The sequence below is a fragment of the Drosophila subobscura genome, chromosome O, assembly GCF_008121235.1.
Source record: "Drosophila subobscura isolate 14011-0131.10 chromosome O, UCBerk_Dsub_1.0, whole genome shotgun sequence".
NCBI classification, from domain to species: Eukaryota; Metazoa; Arthropoda; class Insecta; order Diptera; family Drosophilidae; genus Drosophila; species Drosophila subobscura.
The window spans coordinates 7,763,759-7,784,836 of record NC_048533.1 but is presented as its reverse complement, the minus strand read 5'-3'; the positions used below and the strand labels follow the sequence as shown (position 1 = coordinate 7,784,836).

General features: G+C 47.0%; 9 protein-coding genes across 11 annotated transcripts; 2 read left to right on the top strand and 7 right to left on the bottom strand.

Annotated features, from left to right (window-relative positions):
* Window positions 1-6: 6 nt before the first annotated feature.
* Window positions 7-2,263, bottom strand: LOC117896861 (dnaJ homolog subfamily C member 3). The gene is made up of 3 exons (XM_034805390.1): window positions 1,770-2,263; window positions 1,591-1,704; window positions 7-1,526 (listed from the first exon to the last, which is right to left on the bottom strand). Exons 1-3 carry the CDS (start codon window positions 1,864-1,866, stop codon window positions 247-249), a joined length of 1,491 nt encoding a protein of 496 aa, XP_034661281.1. The 5' UTR covers window positions 1,867-2,263; the 3' UTR covers window positions 7-246.
* Window positions 2,264-3,033: 770 nt separating this feature from the next.
* On the bottom strand, window positions 3,034-7,090 carry LOC117896409 (zinc finger protein 2). 2 transcript variants are annotated; one of them, XM_034804725.1, is made up of 6 exons: window positions 6,225-7,052; window positions 4,958-5,786; window positions 4,811-4,897; window positions 3,850-4,323; window positions 3,636-3,785; window positions 3,034-3,577 (listed from the first exon to the last, which is right to left on the bottom strand). In XM_034804725.1, exons 1-6 carry the CDS (start codon window positions 6,369-6,371, stop codon window positions 3,492-3,494), a joined length of 1,773 nt encoding a protein of 590 aa, XP_034660616.1. In that variant the 5' UTR covers window positions 6,372-7,052; the 3' UTR covers window positions 3,034-3,491. The 2 variants fall into 2 exon arrangements, 1 of the variants encoding a protein (XP_034660616.1); XR_004649030.1 differs by lacking the exons at window positions 3,034-3,577; window positions 3,636-3,785 and adding an exon at window positions 4,438-4,542 and having other exon boundaries at window positions 4,184-4,323; window positions 6,225-7,090.
* Window positions 7,091-7,304: 214 nt separating this feature from the next.
* LOC117896408 (protein SON) lies at window positions 7,305-10,183 on the bottom strand. The gene is made up of 2 exons (XM_034804724.1): window positions 8,130-10,183; window positions 7,305-8,066 (listed from the first exon to the last, which is right to left on the bottom strand). The coding sequence occupies exons 1-2, from the start codon at window positions 10,038-10,040 to the stop codon at window positions 7,377-7,379; spliced, it is 2,601 nt and encodes an 866-aa protein (XP_034660615.1). The 5' UTR covers window positions 10,041-10,183; the 3' UTR covers window positions 7,305-7,376.
* Window positions 10,184-11,026: 843 nt separating this feature from the next.
* LOC117896410 (transcription factor Ouib) lies at window positions 11,027-12,802 on the bottom strand. Its single transcript, XM_034804726.1, has 4 exons — window positions 12,605-12,802; window positions 11,686-12,536; window positions 11,465-11,575; window positions 11,027-11,404 (listed from the first exon to the last, which is right to left on the bottom strand). The coding sequence occupies exons 1-4, from the start codon at window positions 12,773-12,775 to the stop codon at window positions 11,287-11,289; spliced, it is 1,251 nt and encodes a 416-aa protein (XP_034660617.1). The 5' UTR covers window positions 12,776-12,802; the 3' UTR covers window positions 11,027-11,286.
* Window positions 12,803-12,829: 27 nt separating this feature from the next.
* On the top strand, window positions 12,830-14,058 carry LOC117896411 (gastrula zinc finger protein XlCGF17.1). The gene is made up of 4 exons (XM_034804727.1): window positions 12,830-12,990; window positions 13,058-13,458; window positions 13,523-13,774; window positions 13,835-14,058. Exons 1-4 carry the CDS (start codon window positions 12,880-12,882, stop codon window positions 13,977-13,979), a joined length of 909 nt encoding a protein of 302 aa, XP_034660618.1. The 5' UTR covers window positions 12,830-12,879; the 3' UTR covers window positions 13,980-14,058.
* A 608-nt stretch (window positions 14,059-14,666) lies between these two features.
* On the bottom strand, window positions 14,667-16,233 carry LOC117898134 (transcription factor Ouib). Of its 2 annotated transcripts, none has more exons than XM_034807328.1 (6): window positions 16,013-16,233; window positions 15,808-15,933; window positions 15,263-15,744; window positions 15,065-15,199; window positions 14,893-15,003; window positions 14,667-14,831 (listed from the first exon to the last, which is right to left on the bottom strand). In XM_034807328.1, exons 1-6 carry the CDS (start codon window positions 16,145-16,147, stop codon window positions 14,699-14,701), a joined length of 1,122 nt encoding a protein of 373 aa, XP_034663219.1. In that variant the 5' UTR covers window positions 16,148-16,233; the 3' UTR covers window positions 14,667-14,698. The 2 variants fall into 2 exon arrangements, with proteins under 2 accessions (XP_034663219.1, XP_034663220.1); XM_034807329.1 differs by having other exon boundaries at window positions 15,263-15,732.
* A 212-nt stretch (window positions 16,234-16,445) lies between these two features.
* On the top strand, window positions 16,446-17,840 carry LOC117897707 (zinc finger protein 184). The gene is made up of 4 exons (XM_034806729.1): window positions 16,446-16,643; window positions 16,716-17,341; window positions 17,402-17,536; window positions 17,605-17,840. The coding sequence occupies exons 1-4, from the start codon at window positions 16,524-16,526 to the stop codon at window positions 17,807-17,809; spliced, it is 1,086 nt and encodes a 361-aa protein (XP_034662620.1). The 5' UTR covers window positions 16,446-16,523; the 3' UTR covers window positions 17,810-17,840.
* LOC117897705 (zinc finger protein 771) lies at window positions 17,836-19,446 on the bottom strand. The gene is made up of 4 exons (XM_034806727.1): window positions 19,188-19,446; window positions 18,373-19,127; window positions 18,068-18,313; window positions 17,836-18,007 (listed from the first exon to the last, which is right to left on the bottom strand). The coding sequence occupies exons 1-4, from the start codon at window positions 19,341-19,343 to the stop codon at window positions 17,890-17,892; spliced, it is 1,275 nt and encodes a 424-aa protein (XP_034662618.1). The 5' UTR covers window positions 19,344-19,446; the 3' UTR covers window positions 17,836-17,889.
* Window positions 19,447-19,718: 272 nt separating this feature from the next.
* Window positions 19,719-21,077, bottom strand: LOC117897706 (zinc finger protein 583-like). Its single transcript, XM_034806728.1, has 3 exons — window positions 20,815-21,077; window positions 20,136-20,764; window positions 19,719-20,076 (listed from the first exon to the last, which is right to left on the bottom strand). The coding sequence occupies exons 1-3, from the start codon at window positions 20,974-20,976 to the stop codon at window positions 19,728-19,730; spliced, it is 1,140 nt and encodes a 379-aa protein (XP_034662619.1). The 5' UTR covers window positions 20,977-21,077; the 3' UTR covers window positions 19,719-19,727.
* Between the last annotated feature and the right edge of the window lies 1 nt (window position 21,078).

Below are 21,078 nucleotides of genomic sequence, written 5' to 3'. Positions count from 1 at the left end.
ATTTTGTTGTGTGTTTCTTTCAGTTTCAAGTTTCAGTTTATCGGAGCAGGGGCATCGGGGATCTTTATTCTACTATTTACACGATATTCAAGAGTGGAAAACAAGTTTGTGTTTGTGTAAAATCGCAAGGATCTGGGACAGCGGCATGGGGTGCGTGTGGCGATGCAAGGACATCACATAGAGACGAATCACTCTTAACAAATGACACAAATGGCTGGCTGCTAAGTGGCGCTGGCTGACTGCTGACTAATTGAAGTGGAACTTGAACTGGAAGGGCGACCCGTGCTGGAAGTGGGCAAACGGATGCTGGCCACCACCGCGCTGGTTCGCCTCGGGGTCCAGGGGATCCTCGCCTTCGTCGAACTGGCGACGCTTCTCGGGATCTGTAAGTACCTCTTTGGCCGCTGCAATATCGATGAACTTCTTTTCGGCCACCTTCTTCTCCTCGTCCCTGAAGTTGTCCGGATGCCATTTCTGGGCCGCCTTGCGGTACGCCTTGACAATCTCCTGCTTGGTGGCTGTGCGCTTAACGCCCAGTATTTTGTAGTAGTCCCTGCGCTCGGCCTGCTTCTGCAGCTTCTTGGCCTTCTGTATGCCCTCCTTGGCCCGCAGGCTGTTCTCGTCTAGTTCGAGGGCTGCCTGGAAGGAGTGTATGGCATCGTCATACATTTCGGTGCCGATCAGAGCATCGGCACGATCACAGTACACTTGGGCCTCCTTCATGATTTCCAGCGCTTCCTTGCACTGGGTCAGCGCCTTGCCGAACTCCTCGTCGCCAGTGTAGCAATTGCAGAGGAGCTTGTGCGCCTCGTAGCGTATCATCGTCTCCTCGGGCTCGTGCTTCAGCACCGCCTCGCCAGCGGCTGTGCAATCGGAGTACTGTTTCTCCTCCTTCGCCTGCTCGGCGTTCGACAGCTGCTTCTCCACCTTTCGCAGCTTCTTGTAGAAGGGGAAGCAGAGCTTGTGCTCCGGATCGAATTTCAGGCACTCGCGTATCTCCTTCAGGGCATTGGGTGCGTGTCCGATCGTGTACAGCAGCTTGGCAATGTTATAGTGCCCCTCCGTGCTGTCCTGGGTCAGGCGGTTCACCTGCCTGAGGTCCGATATGGCTGCGATGGCATCGTTGACCTTGATGTAGAGATCGGAGCGTGTCTGTCGGAACGGCACCGACCACGGCGACAGCTCCAGCAGTTGTGTAATCAAGTTGATGGCGTTGTGATAGTCGCCATGGAGTATCTGTTGTTCCACCATATACCACTGCTCTTTGGCCGGCTCCAGCCGCGAGTACTGTTCAAAGACCACACCATTGTTGGGCTCCTCACGGAGAACCTGACTAAAGTCCGTCAGCGCCTCATCGTATTCGCCGCTCTTCATGTGCACCAGACCGCGTTGAGCGCGCGCCGCCGTGAAGTCGGGCTTCAGCTCGAGCACGCGACTAAAGTCCTGGATGGCAAAGCGTGTCTTGCCCAGGGCCAGATAGACGGTGCCCCGCTTGAACAGCGTCAGATAATTGTTGGCATCGCCCTCTGCAAAGGTTCTCAAAAATTAATTACACTTCAAACACAAAGAAATTCGTTAGCGATCACCCACCGACAGCCGCATGGTAGTGCGTCAGGGCATCCGATAGCTGTCCGCGGGCCAAGAACTCTTTGCCCAACTCCAGATGGTTGTCGATGTCGGCCTGGTTGGGCACTGCCTCGGCGCCTGCATAAAACAATGACGTGGATCTAACCAATTGTTGACAAAACACAAATAAATCGAATACGCACCTTCCAGGAAGAGCTCCAGCAGCAGCAGCACCACACAGGCGGCCAGCCTCTTCTCACCGCTGCCCAGCATAAGCAGGTCGCTTAAGGGCAAAGCCATGGCTACGTGTACTCACTCTCTCTCTATCTCTCAGGTGGGAGTGCGCGGCTTATGTGGGCGTGATTTCAAGTTGATGGTCAAAGCGACACGCACGTCAGATGTGCCTAGCGTGGCAGATGTCTGGGCTAATCTATACCGTTGCACCTGCCCTCCCCTCTCTGACAATGATCGTGTTGTTGTTGTTGTTGTTGCTGTGCGGCGTTTATAGATTTTGTGTCCGTTTTTGGTCAACTTTTGGAACCCGACGACGCGTTTTTGTACTCTTTGCTCGCTGGAAACGAAGGCTGCTGGGTATGTTCTGTTATTTAATCGTTATGCAAATAGCTTTCGGTCTCCATTGGTCATCGTCGCCGCATTATTTTTGATTTTGATGAACTTTTCGCCTATAAATATTGAAAACCTAAACACTGACGTGTTTGTCAGTGTGACCGCTGACGTATCGACAAAAAATATACCGAAATAATTCTTCCTATTTTCAAAATATACCGTAATATTAAATTATATTCTTTGATTTTGATGTTCTATTTAACATTATTAGCTAGTTAGGTCTCTCAGCGCTAAAGCTATAGTTTTATTCAATTTATTGATCAATTTTCCAGAAGATTGTCTAGTTTTTTTTACTGTCTTTTATTATTTTGTTTACAAACTAAAGTCAAAACCCACTTCTCAGATGCGCAAAATAGCCTTGCGACAGAAAGTGCCATATATTTGGCACTGTGCCCAGTATGACCAAAGTGCGCAACGTGCATGCTCTCTGGATATACTGTTTTGTGTTTGTTTACAAAATAAAATCCGCAAAAATTCAAATTTTGTCTGAAACAAGAAAGGAAGTGTATTATATAAGAGTGGAAATGAAGCTTGGGACACAACAATGCATAGAGAAAGCACCGCATCATTGGTTATACTATATGGTTAGTGGTACTGGGCTCAACCGGCTAAAAGCCGTTAATAAAGGTCGAACTTGATAACTGCCCTGCTGTCAATGATTGGCGCTAAATTCAAATAAAAAATTAAATATTTTCAAATTGATGTTTTTATAGAGCACGAATTTGGTAAATACATTTATCTGCAACTACACATAGTAAAATTTATAGTACATTGATATTTTAAATATGACATACTTTTTCGGTAGATATTGTAAATATTTGTTCATTATTTTGGTTTTCCTTTTCTTGAAATAAATGCAAATGCATTGAGCATTAAGTGGTTGGTTTGCCGTGAAGCTTAAAGTTCTCTTTAAGTATTGCTTATCGCTAAATGGTCGTCAATGGTCATGTGCTTCAACTAGTGAGAGATAAGTCATAAATGTATCTATGAGAGACAGCAAAAGTGCGTTTGGTTACAGGGATTTAAGAAGGAAGAAAGATATAGTTGAAGAGTGTATCATCATTTGCCTAATGAGTATAAAGCTTTCAGCCCTGTTCCGTTCTGCGACTCAGCGGTTTCCTGTGCCCGCATGTGGTCTAATGATAAGGTTGAATGGAGGGTATGGTTTTAGTAGCTTGGTTTTTGGTAGTTAGTCAGTTTAGTAGTAGTAGTTAGTGAGAGCTACGCTCTCTCTCTGTCTCTCTGTTTGTGCTTGGCTACAACTTCTCTTCTTTGCTTTCTTGCTCTGTTCCACTTGGTTATGAAATCACAATATTTATCAAATCATCGAGGGAGTCCGGTGAGGGCGTCTCAGAGGCGTGTGCATGCGACTTCTGCATATGAGCTGAAACAAAAGGATATTTTAAGAATCGAATCCCCATCCGAGATGGTATTTTAAATACTTTTCAACTTAATGTGCGTTACGAAGCGTTCCTGGCACAGATCGCACTTGTAGTAGGTGTTGCCCGTGTGGACGCGTTGATGGAGTCGCAGAGACTTTTCAAATAGATACGAACGACCGCAAATGTTGCACTTAAAGTTCTTCTCCAAAACTGTCAGAGAAAAGAAAACAAATTGGTTGGCAGACTGCAATTAGAATTGCTTCAATTATCCCACCTTCATGGCTGAGCCTGTGCTGTGTGAGGACATACTTCAAGGCAAAGGCCTTGCCACACACATCACACACATTGGGCTTCTCCTTCTCGTGCGTCTTTATGTGCCACTTCATGTCCTGGGCCCGTTTGAAACGCTTTGAGCAGTGCGGACAGGCATGCGGCCTGTCCTTCTCCGAGTGCACGGCAGCATGCCGATCCAGGGCCGACTTCATATTGAATCTCTGGGTGCAGCTGTCGCACTGAAAGAGCCCCGAATACTGGCGCTCCCGCTTCTGCTGCAGCACCCGCTTGTTGTTGGCAATCACTGGCGCACTCGCCGCTCGCTGCAAATGATCCACGGACATGTGATGTATGAGATCCTGTTCGGTGCCAAAGGGCTGGCGGCACAACATGCACTCGCTGCGCTCAATGGGCGTTAGATTCTCCCTGTGCCGCTCCAGCATGTGTATCCTTTTCTCCGCATACGAAGCGAACACTGCGTAGGTGGGTGGCAGATTATTAATAGGGAATAGCCATGGGTTTTGGATGGTAACTAATGGTTAGTGATTGGGTGTCACGATGCATGCTGCTCTCCGAGGGGTTTACGTACTTGGTTGTGGTTGGACTTGGGTTTGGTTTGCATTTTGTTTTTTTGGTTTGGTGGTTTAAAAAGTTCTAATGAAAGTACAAAACGTTGTTGATTGCATGCTTTTGGCTAAAAAACAAAAGGTATACAGAAACAGCTGATTTAGCCTGTATGTTTACCGTTGCTTCAGACTTGACTAACAGACACACACACACACGCACACACTGTCTATGTATAGGAAGCAGTTGGGTTGCTGGCCACAGTTGGTAGTTCTATGATCTTAAAGCGCCGGTTTGTATGTGAGAATGTTCGATGATGCGACAAATTGTTATGATTAATGTTGAATGTTTCTTGTCCTATATCTCTCCTGCATCCAATCGCTCCTCTCTCCACTTACCCTCCGTGCAGTTGGCACATTTGTATGGCTTCTCCCCGCCATGCTGTCTGTAGATGTGCCATCGTAGCGTCTTTAGGTGTATGAAAGCTATGAAGAGATATACTTTTTTAGTGGTACGAAACACAGTCAGCAAAGGTGGATGCTTACTTTTACCACAGAGGCCACAGTGTTCGCTCTTTCTGGCACTGGCGCCCGTGTGGGTGGCCTCGTGGCATTTCAGATGCCGCTGATTGATGAACAAACGCTCGCAGCCGGTCTGCCGGCACTTGAGCTGCCGCTCTGGATTGTGCCACTTCATGTGATAGTTGAGGCTTTTGCGCGTGAAGAAGCGCTTCTCGCACATGCTGCACTCAAAGTCCGTCTCCGAGTGATACTTCTCGATGTGGTGGCGCAGATTGTGGCGATCGCTGTACTTCTTGCCGCACACCTCGCACTTGAACTGCTTCTCCACGTGACAGCTCTTGATGTGCACAGTCCGGGAGGCTGCATCCTGGAAGCACTCCTCACACTCCGGGCAGTTGTACGGCTGCTCTGGATCGTGGCTGGCATTGATGTGCTCCAGGAGCAGTTGCTGCAGCTGGTAGTTCTCCTGCGGCTTGAAGCAGTACTTACAGGCATAGCTAATGGTCAGTTCCTGAGTGGCATTGTCATCATCGTCATGATCATCCTGGTATGGTGGCTGAGATTCATCGTTTTGGCCTATGGTTTCCACAAAAAACTCTATTGGGGTGGCGGTGGCAGTGTTTGGTTGAGTTTCATTTGAAACCATCGTTGTTGTTGTTGTTGTTTCTGGCACAACAACCGCTTCTTCCTCTTCCTGGTGCTCATCCTCCAAGCTGCTGGCATCGATTTTGTCATAAATATTGGACAACTTCAGCTGCGCTTCCTGGCAGCCCAGTCGAAATGTGTAGATGGAGCAGAACTTGGTAAAACAGTCGCTGCATATTTTCTGTGGCAATCCATCATTCGGTGAAATCTGCAAGAATTTATTTGGGGAAAACAATAATTAAAACTCAAATTTCTTATAGTTGGAATTCGATTATAGCAGGTTGTGCAGAAAGAAATAAGGATTTGGGAACTAAATATTGAAATAAAATATACAATTTTAAGCTACAGTGTAAGTCCTTCTTTTGCTTATAAACATCTATAAAAAAAACCCCAAAGGATAGTACAGATGTATGTATGTACATATGTATGTGTCATGTCTTTGCTGAAAACACTTTTCAAAGTTCAAAGACCCCTTGGGTAACTGTAATCAGATCCCAAAGCTCAACTCAATGCAGTTTTCCATTGCATGCAGACTTTCACTTTGGTTGGAAATTGAGTAATGTGCAGTTTGCCAACTCCACGATGTACATTACATATGTACATATGTACATACGTATGTATGCATGTACATATTTACATTACGTACCTTTAAATTCCAGTGGACAAACTCCAATCGTATTTGGGCCATTTCACTCTGCCAGCATGTGGGATGGAAGAGGTCCAGAAAATTGTTGCTGCCATTTTCGAAATCGCAAACAAACATGGAAATCGCACAGGTGCGACACGTTTCCATGGCTGCAGCAGCAAGCAAAGTGCACCGAGGAGCGGCCACATCAAACCGCAACAACGCCCAACAGTTCCATGGCCAGCGGCAGTGGCAGCCATAGGCAGTGGCAGTGGCAGTTTTGGGTACGGGGCATGGGCATGGGCATGGGTGTGTGCGTGTAATTATGCAACTCTACAAATTTCGCTTCACTGCCTCGTTGACTTGCCCGCTCCCCCGTCCAACAAATGTCGCTGTTTGTTTGTGCCAAATCCAATGCCAAATTCCCATCCAGTCAGTCCCGTGGCCATGCAGTAGGATGCAAAAAACATCTGTAGCACAATTTGCACACACTTTTCAGCACAATATTTTCGCATGGGATGCTGGGAGTTCGCTCCCTGGACTGTTTTTGCTGGGACTAGGGCACTCAGAAAAGTTTTGTGTCTGTATCTGGGTGACAGCGGGGTGACAACAACAACAATAGCAGCAGCCCATTGACCATATCCTGTCCTGCGCCTGTGTCTACTGCTGCCATCCGATCCGACAAAGTTGTTTGGAGCGCAGTCCCGCGTGAACTGACCTTCAATGTTTGGGTTAAGCTGCTTTTGCTTGCGAGTGTCGTGTGTCGAGAGATTTAATGGACTGCAAATATGCCCACACCCACCACCCGCACTGTGCAGCAGGGACAGTCAGCTGTTTGTTCGGCCTGCGCATAAGCCCCGTTAGAAGCAATCAAAGCAAAGCAAAGCTCTTTCTTTCGCAAATGGCAAGCCGACAGTTGCACACTGGGCCAAAAGCAGTCGAAGCTGTGTCGAATCACGTAGTGGCCAAAGCTCTTCCATTTTCGATGTTTCCCACGCCACTGTACTGTTAAGAGAGCGAACGAAATCAGAGTCTCGCTCTCTTTTTGTCTCTCAAAAGCTCTTCTGCAAGCGGTGAAAGCTCCGAGAAAACAGTTTTGGCTCAGATTTAAAACTAATTTTATACGTATTTACATGTAAAGTTTACAGAATAGATCCTGATATTATCTTTATCCTAACTGGGCTGCAAGATGCCCAACTTTTCCAAACACAATTTGGCCGCATTTAGCTTTGCCTCCTTCTTGTTGTTGCACGGCCGATCGGGTGTGTACGAATTCCCATTGATCTCCACGGAGAAGAGAAAACTGCGTATGTGAGACGGACCCGATTCCTGTTGCAGCGTGTACTGTGGCGGCGTCCACCGGTTCTTCGAGGTCAGCTCATTGAGCACACACACGGGATGCTTGTCCATCGTTACCACCATTGGTGGGGGTCCACTCTGGCCAGGACCGCCGCCCCCGACACCACCACCGCCGCTGTTCTTGTTCTTACGATGCCCCGCCGCCGGGCGGTTCGGCTGCAGTTTAATATCTTCGCGGGACACCAGGCCTCGTTTGTCCAGTTTCACATCCAGCAGGAGAGGCTGCAGAGAGCCCGTTTTGCATCGTCCCAGTCCCTCGCCAGGCTTCCAGCCCATTTTCTGCAACAGAGCCATGCCCATGCCACCGGTCACAGGCTTCGTGGAGGTCAGCTGATCCCGGCGTACCCACAGCTGCGGTCCACTATTCAGCTCATGGGCCTTCATCACATGCGCCCCCGTGCTGCCCGTGAATTGGCCTGGCAGATGCTTCGAGGACGCCCACGAGGACATGTCCCGCTGTGCGTTGTGCATCATTTTGATGGCCTCGCAGTCGGTGGGATTTGTCTGCAGAATGATGTAGACTGTCAGATTTCTTGCGACTGCCAGAGGGTTCCTGGGAAGACTCACCTGTAGTCGACGAATGGCGCTGAGCCGCTGTGTGATGATGCTCGACACATCCATGCTGAGCGGCAACGTCTCCGGAAAGATGGAAGCACTCTGTGACGACTGCCGCATAGCTGCTGATCTGCTGGGAGTCACGGGTGTTGTGGCAGATGGTATGGGAACCTCAGGCACAAATGGTATCGGAGCGGGAGTGAATGCGTTGACTGGAGCCACAGCTGGAGCTGGAACTGGCTCTGGACGAGACAGAGGAACCGGCGCGGGAACGGGTACAGGTGCGGGCACAGGTGCAGGTGATGACACAGACGTAGACGATTCCAATGCTGCTGGTCCACCTATCGGCTTAAAGGCGGGCTCTTGCTGCTCCAGGGCCGGGATGGATTTGGCAAACACATTCTTCTGTATGTCCTGGAAGATATTCGTGGATTGTTTGACGGGCGGTAGCGATGGGAGTGGCGCTAACGCATCCTTGCGCTCCACAGGCACCCAGGCCTCGGTGATGCGATGTGCCTGGCCAGAGGACACGGGGAACTGCATGGTTATGGCCTTGGTTTGATCCTCCCTCCGCGGCTGTATCGGCGTGGAGTTGCGGATGTGCATCACAATCGGTTCCCGCTCCTTCAGCTGGAAGGGGTGGTGGAAGGCCTTGGCATTCCCATTCTTATCCGTATCGGACTCCTCGTCAGAGCTCAGGTCGGACAGCGCATCTCCGCTGGAGATCTTCTTGCAGAAGTCCGTCAAATCCTGGACGGTGCGTCCGCCATAGCGCATCTTGATCAGTACCTTGTCCTTCACCTCGGGCGTCATATCGGCCACTCCCGGCAGATTTCCCCGCTTGAACATATGGATGGCATTCTTGCGCGCCACCTCCAGCAGCCGCTTTTTGTCAATGCCCAAATCTCGGGGTCGGGAGCGTGACCTTGAGCGAGACCTTGACCGTCGTGGCCGCCTCGAGCCCGTGTCTCGAGCGTTGCGCTTGCTGTGGTGCTGCTGGTTGGGCTCCTCTTTGTGCTCTTCTTTCACGTCGTAGAAGCTGTTCTGAGGTCGCCGACGTCCATTGGAGGAGGCCTTCTCGCGGAGATAAGATTCCTCGTCGGAGAGCGAAACATCGGACATGTCCCGAGCCTTGGTACTGGGCCGTTCGCTGATCCGTTCGTTGTCCCTGTAGCCATTGTAGAAGCTATTGTGGCTGCGGTCACGTTCTCGCTCCCGATCCCGCTTCTCCCGCTTTGGTGGCAGGACATCCGCCGCATGGTTGCTTCTCTCCGTGGGCCGTTTCTTAGTCTCAGGCTTCTCTTTCTCTTTAACACAGGCAGAAACCACGGAGGCAACAGGAGCAACAGCTGGTCTCTCCTTCTCCTTGGCCTTGTCGCGATCCTTTTCCTTTTCCTTGGTGTCTTTGTGTTTGTGCTTGTGCTTTTTCCGCCGGTGCTTGTGCTTGCCCTCCGCCTCCGAGTCGGACCACTCGCCATCCGACTTGGACGCTTTCTTCTTCTTTTTCTTCTCCTTTTTGACCTTTTTGTGCTTGAGCTTCAGCAGATTCTTGTCGTCGAGCAACTCCGCTGGCGGCGCTGCATTGAAAACGCCAAAGAGTTCGGCGAGTATTTCGTTGGATGACTTTACCGGCGCAATGGCCTTTTTATCGTCCACAGAAGAGCCGTCGCCATCGCCCTCGCCATCACAGTCATCGTCATCGTCTTCCGAGTCGTCATCCTGCTGCTGGTCATTGTTATTTCCTCGCTCCTGATCCGACTTATTCTTCGCATTCAAGGCTCGCAGCTTTGCCTCAACCTCAGCATCAAGCTTCTCAGATTTTACCATTATCTGTGGAGGAGGTCCACTGGGGGAAGAAGAAGCCACCGACTGTTCCAATTCAGAGTTCTCCACATTCGAGGCGAGCTCCGACTTTTCTGTCATTGCTATGGCCTTGTCACCGGACTGGCCTTATATATCCATGCATTTCCTTTATACTCCGATGACAATAATAACCTAATTGTAGTTTATTTCTTTTATTTTGCTATTTTATTTATTTTTGCACGCCTAGCCGAGCAGTGTGACCGCGGAATTATCGATCAAATATACCGCAAAACCCTCAAAAATATTCTAAAATATACCTTCTCATTTTAAAAATACACCATAAATATACCGTATCTTAAATAATATTCAATATCATTTCTAGTGTTCGTTCGGCAAACAACTCTTTTTTGAGTTCAAAATTTTCAGTAACTTTTTTATAATATTCAACACAAAACTTAAGTATCTGGTCAATGCGGACTCATCTCTGCGACCAACCAATTTCGCTGTAGCGATTAAATATCAAAAAAAAAAAATAATATTCCTCGATTTTGATGTTATATTTGATATCACCAGCTAATTAGGATTCTCAGCGCTAAAACTATAATTTTATCCGATTTATCAATAAATTCTCAACAAGATGGGCTAGTTTTCACTACTTCCTTTTGTTGGATTGTTTACAAATCAAAAGGTTTGTTAAAAAGGTCAACCAAGGAATGCTTGCTGTTATTTGTCAACCAGTAGGTAAAGTATGGTATGGGCATTTGTGCCCTATTTCTAGAAATTAATATTAAAATGTATATACATATCTATTCTCTAAATATGTATATCTTTTTTTTTTATATTTAATCGCTACTGCGAAATTGGTTGGTCGCAGAGATGAGTCCGCATTGACCAGGTACTTCAGTTTTGTGTTGAATATTATAAAAAAGTTACTGAAAATTTTGAACTCAAAAAAGAGTTGTTTGCCGAACGAACACTAGAAATAGAATGTATATGTATATCTATAATCTGAATCAAAAAAGAACAAAACTAAAAGAACGACTTAGTTCACTGAATAAAAATGAACGAACAGTGAACATGTTCTCACACGAACATTCAAATGAACGATGTTTACCCAACACCACTAAGCGTAAGTTAAGCTGGCTTTAGACGATGAGTCTGAATCGCGGATTCATGTGCACGTGTGATGCATTTCACGCATACAATCTCAATGATTCACAGAATATCAAATCGATTTTGAGAATTGGCAAAGTCATGCGCTCGTGTTCACACGTTGAATCATTGGCATGAATCTTGGATAATTGCTGAGGCTAGTTGTCTACAAATATACATACGAAATATTGAATGACTTTAATCTTATAATTGCTTAAACTTTCTCCGTACTAGGAAAATCCTTATGTTTTGCTTTCATGACATGCATCTTCGATTGAAGATGAGCCTTAAGGTGTGTGTTGCGCTGGAAAGTTTGATCGCAGGTTTCGCAGCTGCAAGGAATAATAATAATTTACCAATTATGCCTAAATAATACAAATAATTGTACTCACTAAAATGCTCTCACGCCAGTGTGTATTAATTCATGCCGCTTGCGACCAGATGCCGAGCTGAAACTTTTACTGCAATGGTTACAGGGATACGGTCGAGCATTTGTGTGAATTCTGTGGTACAAAAAGATTATGGTTACAATTATAGCAGGTCAGAAAGATTATGGTTACAATTATAGCAGGTCAGAAAGATTATGGTTACAATTATAGCAGGTCAGTCTTACCGCTCGTGGATGACGCGGGTTGTGCTATTGTGAAACGACTTGTTGCAGTATTTACAGGCATAGGGCTTTTCGCCTCTGTGCACAATCCTTTGGTGAAGCGACAGCAAATGATCTGTGTAGAACTTTTTGCCACAGTCCGGGCAGGCAAAATTCTTGATGCCCGTATGCCGCAGCATGTGCAATTTGAAGTTGCTCTGATCTGTGAAGTGCCTGCCGCACTGCTCGCAGACACAATCCCGGCGACGCTGTTGACGCTTCCTTTCGACTATCTCCTCCTCTGTCAAGTTTTTCCAAGTCATGTATTTTTTGGCTCGGCTAGCTGGCGTTGTGGCAGTTGCAACTTTCTTGGGTCGACCCCTTTTCCTGGTTTGGGTAACCGACACTGGTGACAAATCGTCGGCGGGAGAGTATCCGCCGTCTGAGTTGCTTGAGTCGGACAATTCCGGTAACTCGTCATCGTCATTGTCATCGCTGCTATCATAAATGCTACCCAGCTCTTTCTTTAGACTTGTTATCAGAGAGTCTGCATCCTGCGCAGTATCCTCCGCCTCATCACTATTTTGGCTTTGTGGATCGTCGTCGTCCTCTTCTGGGTCTAACAGCTCTTCTACATTTTCATAAGCATCATCCAGATCACCAGCTGACATGGCCGCCAGCTCAGTATCCATTTCAATCTCATGCTTAATTTCTGTGTCCTCATCATAGTCCTCTAAAGGAGTCCTGCTGCGACGTTGTTTCTCCAACAGGTTCTTCTGAGTCTGGATGCAGTGATTCCGGAACACGATTGCCTGATTCAAGTCGTGCAAACAACAAGCACATATGCATCTCGGCAGCTCTGGATCATCAAAGAGCTGCAATTCAAAGTAAAGACTTAGGAGGGGTTTGGGGACATTTCGTTGATTTGCTCGATGGAACTCACCAAAATGCCGACCACCAACTCGATGTTCATTAGCAGCTTAGAGTTCTCCTTCTGGAATAGATTCTTAGCCTTTGCATTGTAGATGACGCCCCCGCAGACTCGGCATTGCAGCGTCATTTTAAATGCACATTTTCTATATTTATTCAAATGCAAACAAAATAAAATGCGCATACAACAGCTGTTCGTGGTCGGTTATCGATAACGATATGCGATATTTCTGCACTGCACTGTAAACAATAAACGAACAAAAAACCAATTAAAGCAGCTTTCTGAAAATGCGGAATAAGATATGTCGGATTTGCTCTGGTGCTGAGGCTACGATATACCTGTTCTGCCCGAAGAACGGCCATTTCATCCGCCAAATTCTCTCCATAACTGGGGTCGGGGTAATGTACATAAATTAAAATAAATTACACGCAGCTTTTATTGACGTGATTCAATTAACATTCGTAGCTAAATGAAAAAGAAGGAATATCCAGCTATATGTGCGAAAAGTGCGTTTTCGACTTGGACTGCGCCATAAAGTTCCGGCAGCGCTGCATCATCTCAGAGAAGCGTAATCTGGAGAAAGTGAACTCCACGGGCAGCATAGAGGAGGAGGATACCAATACCGACTCCGAAATAGAGTCTTATGGGCCGAACACCGATGAGGAGAACACTGATGACTATGCTCTGGAATATGAATCAGAAATATGCACGCAGAACAACGTAGAGCAGGCGAACACAAAGCGCAGAGGAAAATATGCAGAGCCCTACATATGCGATGACTGTGGAAAGTCTATAAATAGCTGGAGCAACTTTCAAGAGCACAAGCTGCGGCACACAGGTGTCAAGAACTTTGCGTGTGAGTTCAGGTAAAAGGGAATCTTCCAAATGCATATGCCACCTGCTAATCAGTTGCCATTCTGTCCTGATTAGTGATTGTGGCAAACGTTTCGCCACTCGCAAGGAGTTGGTGCGTCATAACCGGTGCCACACGGGAGAAAAGCCCTTCGTCTGCATCTACTGTTCGCGCCGATTTTCCGATGCAAGCTCCCGCGAGGAGCATCACAGACGCCACCGAAACGAAAAGCGCTTCGAGTGTAAAACCTGCGGAAAAAGTTTCGTTAGCTCTGGCTGCCTAAGGAAGCACACGCTGACACACGCCTCCGTAGACGCGCGCAAGCATCAGTAAGTGCTGCAGTCAAACAGTAAAGCGCAAATCGTTTATTGATCAACTTACATTTACAGCTGTGGCATTTGCAACAAGCGCTTCATGCGCATTGCCCACTTGCAAAATCATTTAACTACCTCCACGCACCTGGAAAAGGCACTGGATGTGGCACAACAGTCGTCGACAGTCGTCGTGCATGAAGCTGACACAAGCATTTCCTAGAGACCATTCTCCATTCTTTTGTATTGACATTCTGTATAAGCTAGTTAAGTATTTATTAGTAGCATAATATACGCCAGGTATATCTATTATTTCGAATAGCTTGGAGAAGTTTCACAGCATTCGGGCATTCTGGTCCCTTTTGCTTATTGATCGAGCATCAAATGAGCGCCGCATCCGCATACTTTGCATGGGCTTAGGCTTGCTCCTCATCACTGTCTATTGCGTAGCGTCCTGGCGAATTGTGCCCGGACGACATTTCGGAACATGACCATCTAGTTCAATTCGAGCACACAATAAATGCATAAGCAGTTTGGTAGTTCCGGATGGTCCACGAACTAAACATTCCAATAAGGATTAGGATGTAATCACTTTTTCTTGAATCGAACTTACCGACATTCCGCAAACAGCTTGGAGGTTCAACAAAATTTGTGAGTTCTCCTTTTTGAATATATTTGTGGCTGTAGTATTATAAGTGGCACAAGTCGGACACTAAGGAGACCAACAGGAGAATACAAATTTGGGCGCAAACTACCACCTATTCGTTTAATATTCTGACTGTAATCGTTATCGATTATGATCGACAGTGTGCACAGAGTTTGTTTATGTAGTTGCCATGTAGAAAAGGGAACATGTATGTGTTTAATACACATAATTATTTTTTTATTTTATAACTTTTATTTACAGTCATCATATGTTCATTTAATTAAATCTTTAACAAACTAGTATAATTCCGAAGCACCCCGTAAGGTCTCGTTTGTCTGGTGCGCTCTCATGGTTTGCTGGTGGGTCATCGTGCCGATGTGCTGCTCCAGCTGGTGTTTACGAGAAAAGGTTTTGTTGCAGGGCAGACACCTGAAATGGAAATTGGAAATTACTTTCCTGTATTGTCGCTGGCTTAAGTAAAAGTACTTACAAAAAGGGCTTCTCCCCCGTGTGAGTTAACATGTGATTCTTCAGGACGTTAGAGTAAGAAAAGGACTTGCCACAAGTTGAGCAGGCAAAGGGCCGTTCGTTTGTATGAGTTCTGCAAGGGTAGGCAACGGTATACAAATGCAGTACTAAAATTCAGCTAGACTCTCTCTCACCTTTCATGCCGTATGTTGGAGCTTCGATCCGCAAACGAGCGGGAGCAGTATTTACACGTGAACGGTTTCTCGCCAGTGTGTACTCGTATATGGCGATTAAGCTCCGAGGGACCCGCAAACGTTTTACCGCAAATCCTTTAGTAAACGGACAATCAATCAGTTATAGAATAAATTAGTTTTTGCTTGTTTGATACGCACTCGCATTCGAACGGCTTCTCAGCCAGATGACGGCGCATGTGAATGTTGAGTGCTGCTCTCTTGGAGTAGATGTTGCCACAAATTTCGCACATGATATTAGTGGGCTCTTCACTGGACCTGCACATGCCAGGCGCCTTTTCCTGACCATTCTCCAGAGTGGAGTTCCGTGGTCTGCCACGACCGCGTTTGGCGAGCCGCGTTTTGCGGATCTTTGGCTTGCGGTAACGTTCACTTGGCTCGTAGTCACTATCGCTGCCGTTTTCTATCAGCAGGTCATTTTCATCTATCTCCTCCACCACACCTATGTCGCCGAATGCCGCGTCAGCTTCTGTAATTCCATCCTCCAAACGCTCTTCCAGCATAGTGTCTAGTTCAATATCGCCATCGGCATCAATGAATTCGCTGGCAGCCTCGTAAATATACTCAATGTTATGCTCCTCTAAGCTGGAGGGATCCTCAGTGGGTTCGCACTTCATCTCCGCCTTAAAGCAACCAAAAACTCAATGTGACTCGGGCGTTGCAGGTGTACTTCAACCCAAACTTACCTTGACAATATTATCGGAAAAGGCTCGCTCGCTCGCCTGGCACAGTTCCCGGAATTTGTGTGCAATCGAGAGGGTGTCCACGCAGTTAAAGCACAGCATGCTCACCATGTCCTGAAGTGGGGCTAGCTGAAAATATATACAAATTAGTTGCCCTCAACTTGGGGGCTGGTCTCGGAGCCTCCTGTCAGTGCAGCCACACATGTACCTTGATGCTGCCGACTTCTTCAATTTTCTTCACCAGCTCTGGACACTCCACGTTCTGATCGTCGAATAGGGGCGTCATGCCGTCTAAACTAAGATCTTCTGTTAAACAGATCCTACAAAGCGTGTACTCGGGCATATTTAAAGACTTCCAAGACTGTTTTGCAATAAAATAAAATAAACAAGCGTCTAGTCCTACACTTTTTCACTGCTTTCCCTACATATGGGCACACTGCGTAAAAAGCATTAACCCATGAGGGGCCCACTTTGCAAACATACAATTATTTATGTACACACAATATGAACATATTATTCTCTTTTTGATAATTACTATTCCTAGTAGCATCCAGTTGCTATAATTATTTTTTATGTTCCATAATTTTCATTTGCATTTAATAACCCTGTGGCTCTTAAAGGGTTAAGTGCGGCGTCGTACTGTCACACTAAAGTACGAAATCTGGACTAGCATTTGAATCGGATAAATCGGCATTTTGCCAGCCAAAACAATAACAATAATGGAGGTCATCATCAAGTGGAGCATGTGTAGAACTTGCAAAAGTGAGGACACCGCAGAACTGCAACCGCTCTTCGGTTCTGAAGCGCCCAAGCTTTTGTGCAAGTATGCGGGCGTCAATGTGAGTAAGCGACGCCAAAACAATCAGCATTTATGTTCCTATGTTTATCTTTTATGTCATGTGTGTTTTAAGGTGATTCTGGACGATGGCTTGCCTGACACAATATGCAACACTTGCCTTCAAATGTTGGATGGAGTGCACACTTTTGTCACCACATGCCAGCAGGCCGATGAGCAGCTCAAGAGTCTCGTGCGTCAAACAATTCCCGATTTCACAAGGACCGGCGTGGAAAACCGAGTACGTGCGAGGAAACAAACCATTTTACAAAGACAGGACAAGAATCCCGAAATTGAATTTGCGGAGGACAGTATTCATACGGATGAAATAAGTCTGGACGAAAAATTATTAGAAGTGGCGGCATCCACAGAACAGCCTGTACCCACTGCACATGACGAAAAGTCGGGCTATTTGAGCAAAGCAGACAGCGAGGAATGCCAAACAAACGACCAGGCCAATGCGGACCTAGCACTGTGCATAAGCGTTGGCTCATATGAGGGCTATCTCGTTGAGAACGAGGTGGCACTGGATAACTTCGCCCCAGAGCCACCGCAACCTTCCACGGAGTATAAAATAGATCTCGGCGTGGCCTGTGTTCCAGAAAGGCACAGGTGCATTGTCTGCAGCAACACCTACCCCAACGCATCGAAGCTGGCTGACCACCTACGCACCCATCTGAACGAGAAGGCCTATGAATGCGAGTAAGTCTCCGCCAGATGTGATCACAGATATTCCACGAAATAACCAAAAATGTATTTTAGAGTTTGCTCGAAACGCTTCACTACCAGCTGCAACCTGAGCACTCACATCAGAACCCACACGGGGGAGAAGCCTTATAAATGTGATCATTGCACGCGTTGCTTTGCCGATCGCAGCACCCATCGCAAGCACGAACGGTGAGTTGGGCTTTCCACAGACTCCCACGGAAATGTTTATCTTACGCTTGTGCTTTTCTCTCCTTCAGCATGCACACGAACGAGCGACCATATGCCTGCCACATTTGCCCGAAAACCTTTTCACTATCCTCCACCCGCAAGGCACACATTCTAACGCACTCGAAGGAAAAGGCTCACGGGTGCTTAAAGTGCAACAAAAAGTTCCGCTTGCCGCATCAGTTGAAAGCTCATATGAAGACCCACGCACATATGACGATGGAAGTCGAGTCATAGCCAGAAAACAAATAAAGATTATCCACTCCTATTAGTCTAGCTTATGTATTGCATTAATCTACCTTAAGAAATGTCTAATGCTATGTGTAGGCCGTGGAATTTGCCATGGCCTGCTCTACCATGGTTCTGTGGACTATTGTCTGTTGGTGGGCCTTCAGCTGGTGCATCAGGGTGAATGACTTGGAGCATACGGCGCAACTAAAAGCAGAGAGAATCATGTTAAAGACTAGACTTCAAGTCACTCCATGCTGCGGTTACTTGTAGTTCTTTTCGCCGGAATGCACCAGACTGTGGTTCTTGAGGATGGCTGTGTGCGTAAAGGCCTTGCCGCACTCCTTGCACTCGTAAGGGCGCGTGTTGGTGTGGACTCTCTCGTGGCGCACCCTTTCGCTGCGGTCGTAAAAGTGTCGCTCGCAATACATACACTTGTACGGGCGCTCGCCCGTGTGCCGACGAATGTGGGCACGCAGCTCTCCCATCTGACGGAAGGCTTTGTCGCAGATTCTACGAAGAGAAAGTCGCTAATAAAATGGCAAGGCAAAGGCAGCGCTTTCTTTGCTTACTCGCACTGGTGGGGCTTGTAGTCGACGTGGGTCATCATGTGTGAGGTAAACGTGGACTTCTTTGTATAGACATTGCCACACATATTGCACATGAATTTCGAGGGCGCGCTTTTAAGCTCTGTTGCGGGCTGTCCAGGAGTTTTGATCTTGCGCTTGCATTTCAGTTCATTGTCTGGCTTGCGGGGCCTGCCTGGCCTGCGTTTGCTCTCAGTGCTGGGATTCGGTTCTGGCGACGGTGTGGGCGACAGGAAGTCTGTGTTACTCCCCGCAAAATCATCATCATCGCAGTAGTCCTCCTTCACCATGACAGACTCCTCAACTAATTCGGCCTCGATGGTTTCATCAGCTTCAAATGGCTGAACATTTACAACCAACAGTTCAGGAGTCAGTTCCTTGGCTTGGTCATCGGCACCCGTTTCTAGCTCATCGTTCACCAGCTCCCCAGTATCCGTGACATAGTTAAAACCGTCGAGAATCTCTTGATACTGGGCAGTTATGTCCTCAATTTCCTCCTGGGGGCTGTCATCCGGGTACTCACTTTCAAGGACACAATTTTCTTGTAGGTCCTGGTACATATAGTCCATAAACTCGCTATTGTTGGCTTCCTTGAACTCCTCGGTCTGCTCCCCATCCGACGAGCAAGTCTCCAAATAAACTTGGGAATTTAGAACCATTTGGCGAAAGCTGAACCACATCTGAACGAAGTCACGGCACTTGCTGCACACCTTTCCTGGTAGTCGAGGAGAGCTGCGAACCTGTACAAATTGCAGAAGCACATAGTTATGCTGATAATTTTCTGTTGCTGATTGGCCTACCTTAATTCCACAACAGAGCTGAAACTTGTCGCTGAGATCTTCACTTCCGCCGTCCAACTCGTCCACTTCAAACAGAGACGTCATGGTATCCTCTTCGCACTCTCCCAGGCATGTTCTGCATTTCAGTTTCACTACATCCGCTGCATTCGCATTCATTGTTGCCGAATAGCCGATGCAGATGAAGATTTGGGTATAAAAACAACAAATTTGTTTTGGATGTTGGCTCTAGTGATGGGCAAAAACGCGACTATCGCCAGCTGCGAATGGGCTGTTTTGCAGAACAAATATCGACAGATGCGCGGCATTTCTCAGATTTAAAAAGTCGGAAAATGTGTTGAGTTCTTCTTTTATTTCATTATTTTCATTTGAGGCGCAGTGTCTTCCTCCTCCTGAATCTTTAGCAAATTTGACTTATGCATATTACTGCGCCTGTGTGACGTTAGATTATAATTGTATCGGAAATACACATCACATATTTCACACCTGAAAAAGAAAGCATAAATGTGACTATCATGGAGATAGCTAGGGGGATGCATTGTCTCACCTAAATGGACGATCACCAGTGTGTATGAGTTTGTGCTCATTGAGCTTGCTGAGTACGAAGAAGCCCTTCAGACAGACATCGCATTGCAAGGGCCGCTGCTCATGGTACCGCTCGTGCCGCTTCACCGAAACAGGATCGGGGAACATCATGTCGCACGATTTGCACTTGAGGTTCCTGACCCCAGTGTGCGAGTTCATGTGCCAACTGAGCGAATACTTTGAGGCATAACTTTTAGTGCATAAATGGCAAAAGTGACGCTTACAATTGTCCGCTTGAGCCTTCTGATTTTTGCTGCTGCTGCTGCTGCGACTCATGACAATGCGAGGAGGTGCTCCATGAATCTCCCTGCAGAGTTTTAAAGGGTTAGCGACACAATATGCATGTTTCATTCGGTTTCTACTTGCCGTTCGTGCCTCTGACGCACATTGCAGTTGGAAAACGTTTCGCTGCAGTATTTACATGGGTACGGGCGCTCTCCGTGGTGACGAACGCGTAGGTGACTGTCCCGCAAGTGCGAGGTGTAGAACTTCTTCAAGCATTCCGGGCACTCAAAGTTCTTGGCGCGGCTGTGTCGAAGCATGTGAATCTGTAGGTGGCAAGACATCCGAAAAGCGTGTCCACACTGTTCGCAGACATAGCTTAGGGGCTTGGATCGCAACCGTTCGCGACGCTTAAGATTCATCTGCTCTTTGGTCATTTTGGAATGTTTTTTCCTTGGCGTTTGGATCTTTTGTTCTGAGTGAAGTGCAGGAACTTTGGTTTCGTTGAGGAGCGGACCATCGCCTGCTGGTCCAATATCTTCTATTAGCTCCGACTCTGAAAGGCCTTCGTATAGAACATTCTCCAATTCAGTTTTGATTTCCTCAGTTTCTACATTGGTATTCCCGAAATCACACTCTGTGAGTCCTTTGCTGGCTCGGGTGAGCTTGAATTCAGTTTCTATGCACATCCCTCGAAACTCAATGGCTTTCTGCAAGGTTTTCTCGCATTGTGGGCACATGTGCCGAGGAGCGCCCTGCCGTTCGCTTATCTGCTAGAAATTAGTTAGTTTTAGCCGCTGGATTCTATTAGCTTTATACGCACCCAGACTCCAGTTATCGCCTCTATGTGGTACAACAAGGAATTGTTCCTCTGATCGTAGAGATCTTTGGCATCCTCATCAGCCAGCAAGTCCCGATAGCAAATGCGGCATTTACCCATTTCAGCATGAGTTGATGTTGCTCCATTCGCTTTTGATGGATACATTCTTTATTGCGACAGTTACAGACACAGATTCAGTCCGTATCCGGACAACATTTGGCAAAAATTGTCTCTTTGGCAGCGCTTTGGATTTTGCAAGAAGAACAG

Coding starts and splice junctions, on each gene's coding strand:
- LOC117896409 (XM_034804725.1), bottom strand. CDS start 6,371: ATGGAAACGTGTCGCACCTGTGCGATTTCCATGTTTGTTTGCGATTTC. Junction 4,898..4,957: donor CTGTGGCCTCTGTGGTAAAA/GTAAGCATCCAC, acceptor ATCTCTTCATAG/CTTTCATACACCTAAAGACG. Junction 4,324..4,810: donor ATGTGCCAACTGCACGGAGG/GTAAGTGGAGAG, acceptor CCACCTACGCAG/TGTTCGCTTCGTATGCGGAG.
- LOC117898134 (XM_034807328.1), bottom strand. CDS start 16,147: ATGCCCGAGTACACGCTTTGTAGGATCTGTTTAACAGAAGATCTTAGT. Junction 15,200..15,262: donor GAGAAGCCGTTCGAATGCGA/GTGCGTATCAAA, acceptor CGTTTACTAAAG/GATTTGCGGTAAAACGTTTG. Junction 14,832..14,892: donor ACGGGGGAGAAGCCCTTTTT/GTAAGTACTTTT, acceptor TTTCCATTTCAG/GTGTCTGCCCTGCAACAAAA.
- LOC117897706 (XM_034806728.1), bottom strand. CDS start 20,976: ATGTATCCATCAAAAGCGAATGGAGCAACATCAACTCATGCTGAAATG. Junction 20,765..20,814: donor AGGCGATAACTGGAGTCTGG/GTGCGTATAAAG, acceptor ACTAATTTCTAG/CAGATAAGCGAACGGCAGGG. Junction 20,077..20,135: donor GTGCGTCAGAGGCACGAACG/GCAAGTAGAAAC, acceptor AAAACTCTGCAG/GGAGATTCATGGAGCACCTC.
- LOC117897705 (XM_034806727.1), bottom strand. CDS start 19,343: ATGAATGCGAATGCAGCGGATGTAGTGAAACTGAAATGCAGAACATGC. Junction 19,128..19,187: donor AGCTCTGTTGTGGAATTAAG/GTAGGCCAATCA, acceptor CAATTTGTACAG/GTTCGCAGCTCTCCTCGACT. Junction 18,314..18,372: donor TACAAGCCCCACCAGTGCGA/GTAAGCAAAGAA, acceptor TTCTCTTCGTAG/AATCTGCGACAAAGCCTTCC.
- LOC117896861 (XM_034805390.1), bottom strand. CDS start 1,866: ATGGCTTTGCCCTTAAGCGACCTGCTTATGCTGGGCAGCGGTGAGAAG. Junction 1,705..1,769: donor GCTGGAGCTCTTCCTGGAAG/GTGCGTATTCGA, acceptor TGTTTTATGCAG/GCGCCGAGGCAGTGCCCAAC. Junction 1,527..1,590: donor GCACTACCATGCGGCTGTCG/GTGGGTGATCGC, acceptor GAACCTTTGCAG/AGGGCGATGCCAACAATTAT.
- LOC117896410 (XM_034804726.1), bottom strand. CDS start 12,775: ATGCGCATTTTATTTTGTTTGCATTTGAATAAATATAGAAAATGTGCA. Junction 12,537..12,604: donor AGTTGGTGGTCGGCATTTTG/GTGAGTTCCATC, acceptor TTTGAATTGCAG/CTCTTTGATGATCCAGAGCT. Junction 11,405..11,464: donor ACTGGCGTGAGAGCATTTTA/GTGAGTACAATT, acceptor TATTCCTTGCAG/CTGCGAAACCTGCGATCAAA.
- LOC117896408 (XM_034804724.1), bottom strand. CDS start 10,040: ATGACAGAAAAGTCGGAGCTCGCCTCGAATGTGGAGAACTCTGAATTG. Junction 8,067..8,129: donor GCGCCATTCGTCGACTACAG/GTGAGTCTTCCC, acceptor ATCATTCTGCAG/ACAAATCCCACCGACTGCGA.
- LOC117897707 (XM_034806729.1), top strand. CDS start 16,524: ATGGAGGTCATCATCAAGTGGAGCATGTGTAGAACTTGCAAAAGTGAG. Junction 16,644..16,715: donor GCAAGTATGCGGGCGTCAAT/GTGAGTAAGCGA, acceptor GTGTGTTTTAAG/GTGATTCTGGACGATGGCTT. Junction 17,537..17,604: donor ACCCATCGCAAGCACGAACG/GTGAGTTGGGCT, acceptor TCTCTCCTTCAG/CATGCACACGAACGAGCGAC.
- LOC117896411 (XM_034804727.1), top strand. CDS start 12,880: ATGCGGAATAAGATATGTCGGATTTGCTCTGGTGCTGAGGCTACGATA. Junction 12,991..13,057: donor TCTCCATAACTGGGGTCGGG/GTAATGTACATA, acceptor TAACATTCGTAG/CTAAATGAAAAAGAAGGAAT. Junction 13,459..13,522: donor AACTTTGCGTGTGAGTTCAG/GTAAAAGGGAAT, acceptor TGTCCTGATTAG/TGATTGTGGCAAACGTTTCG.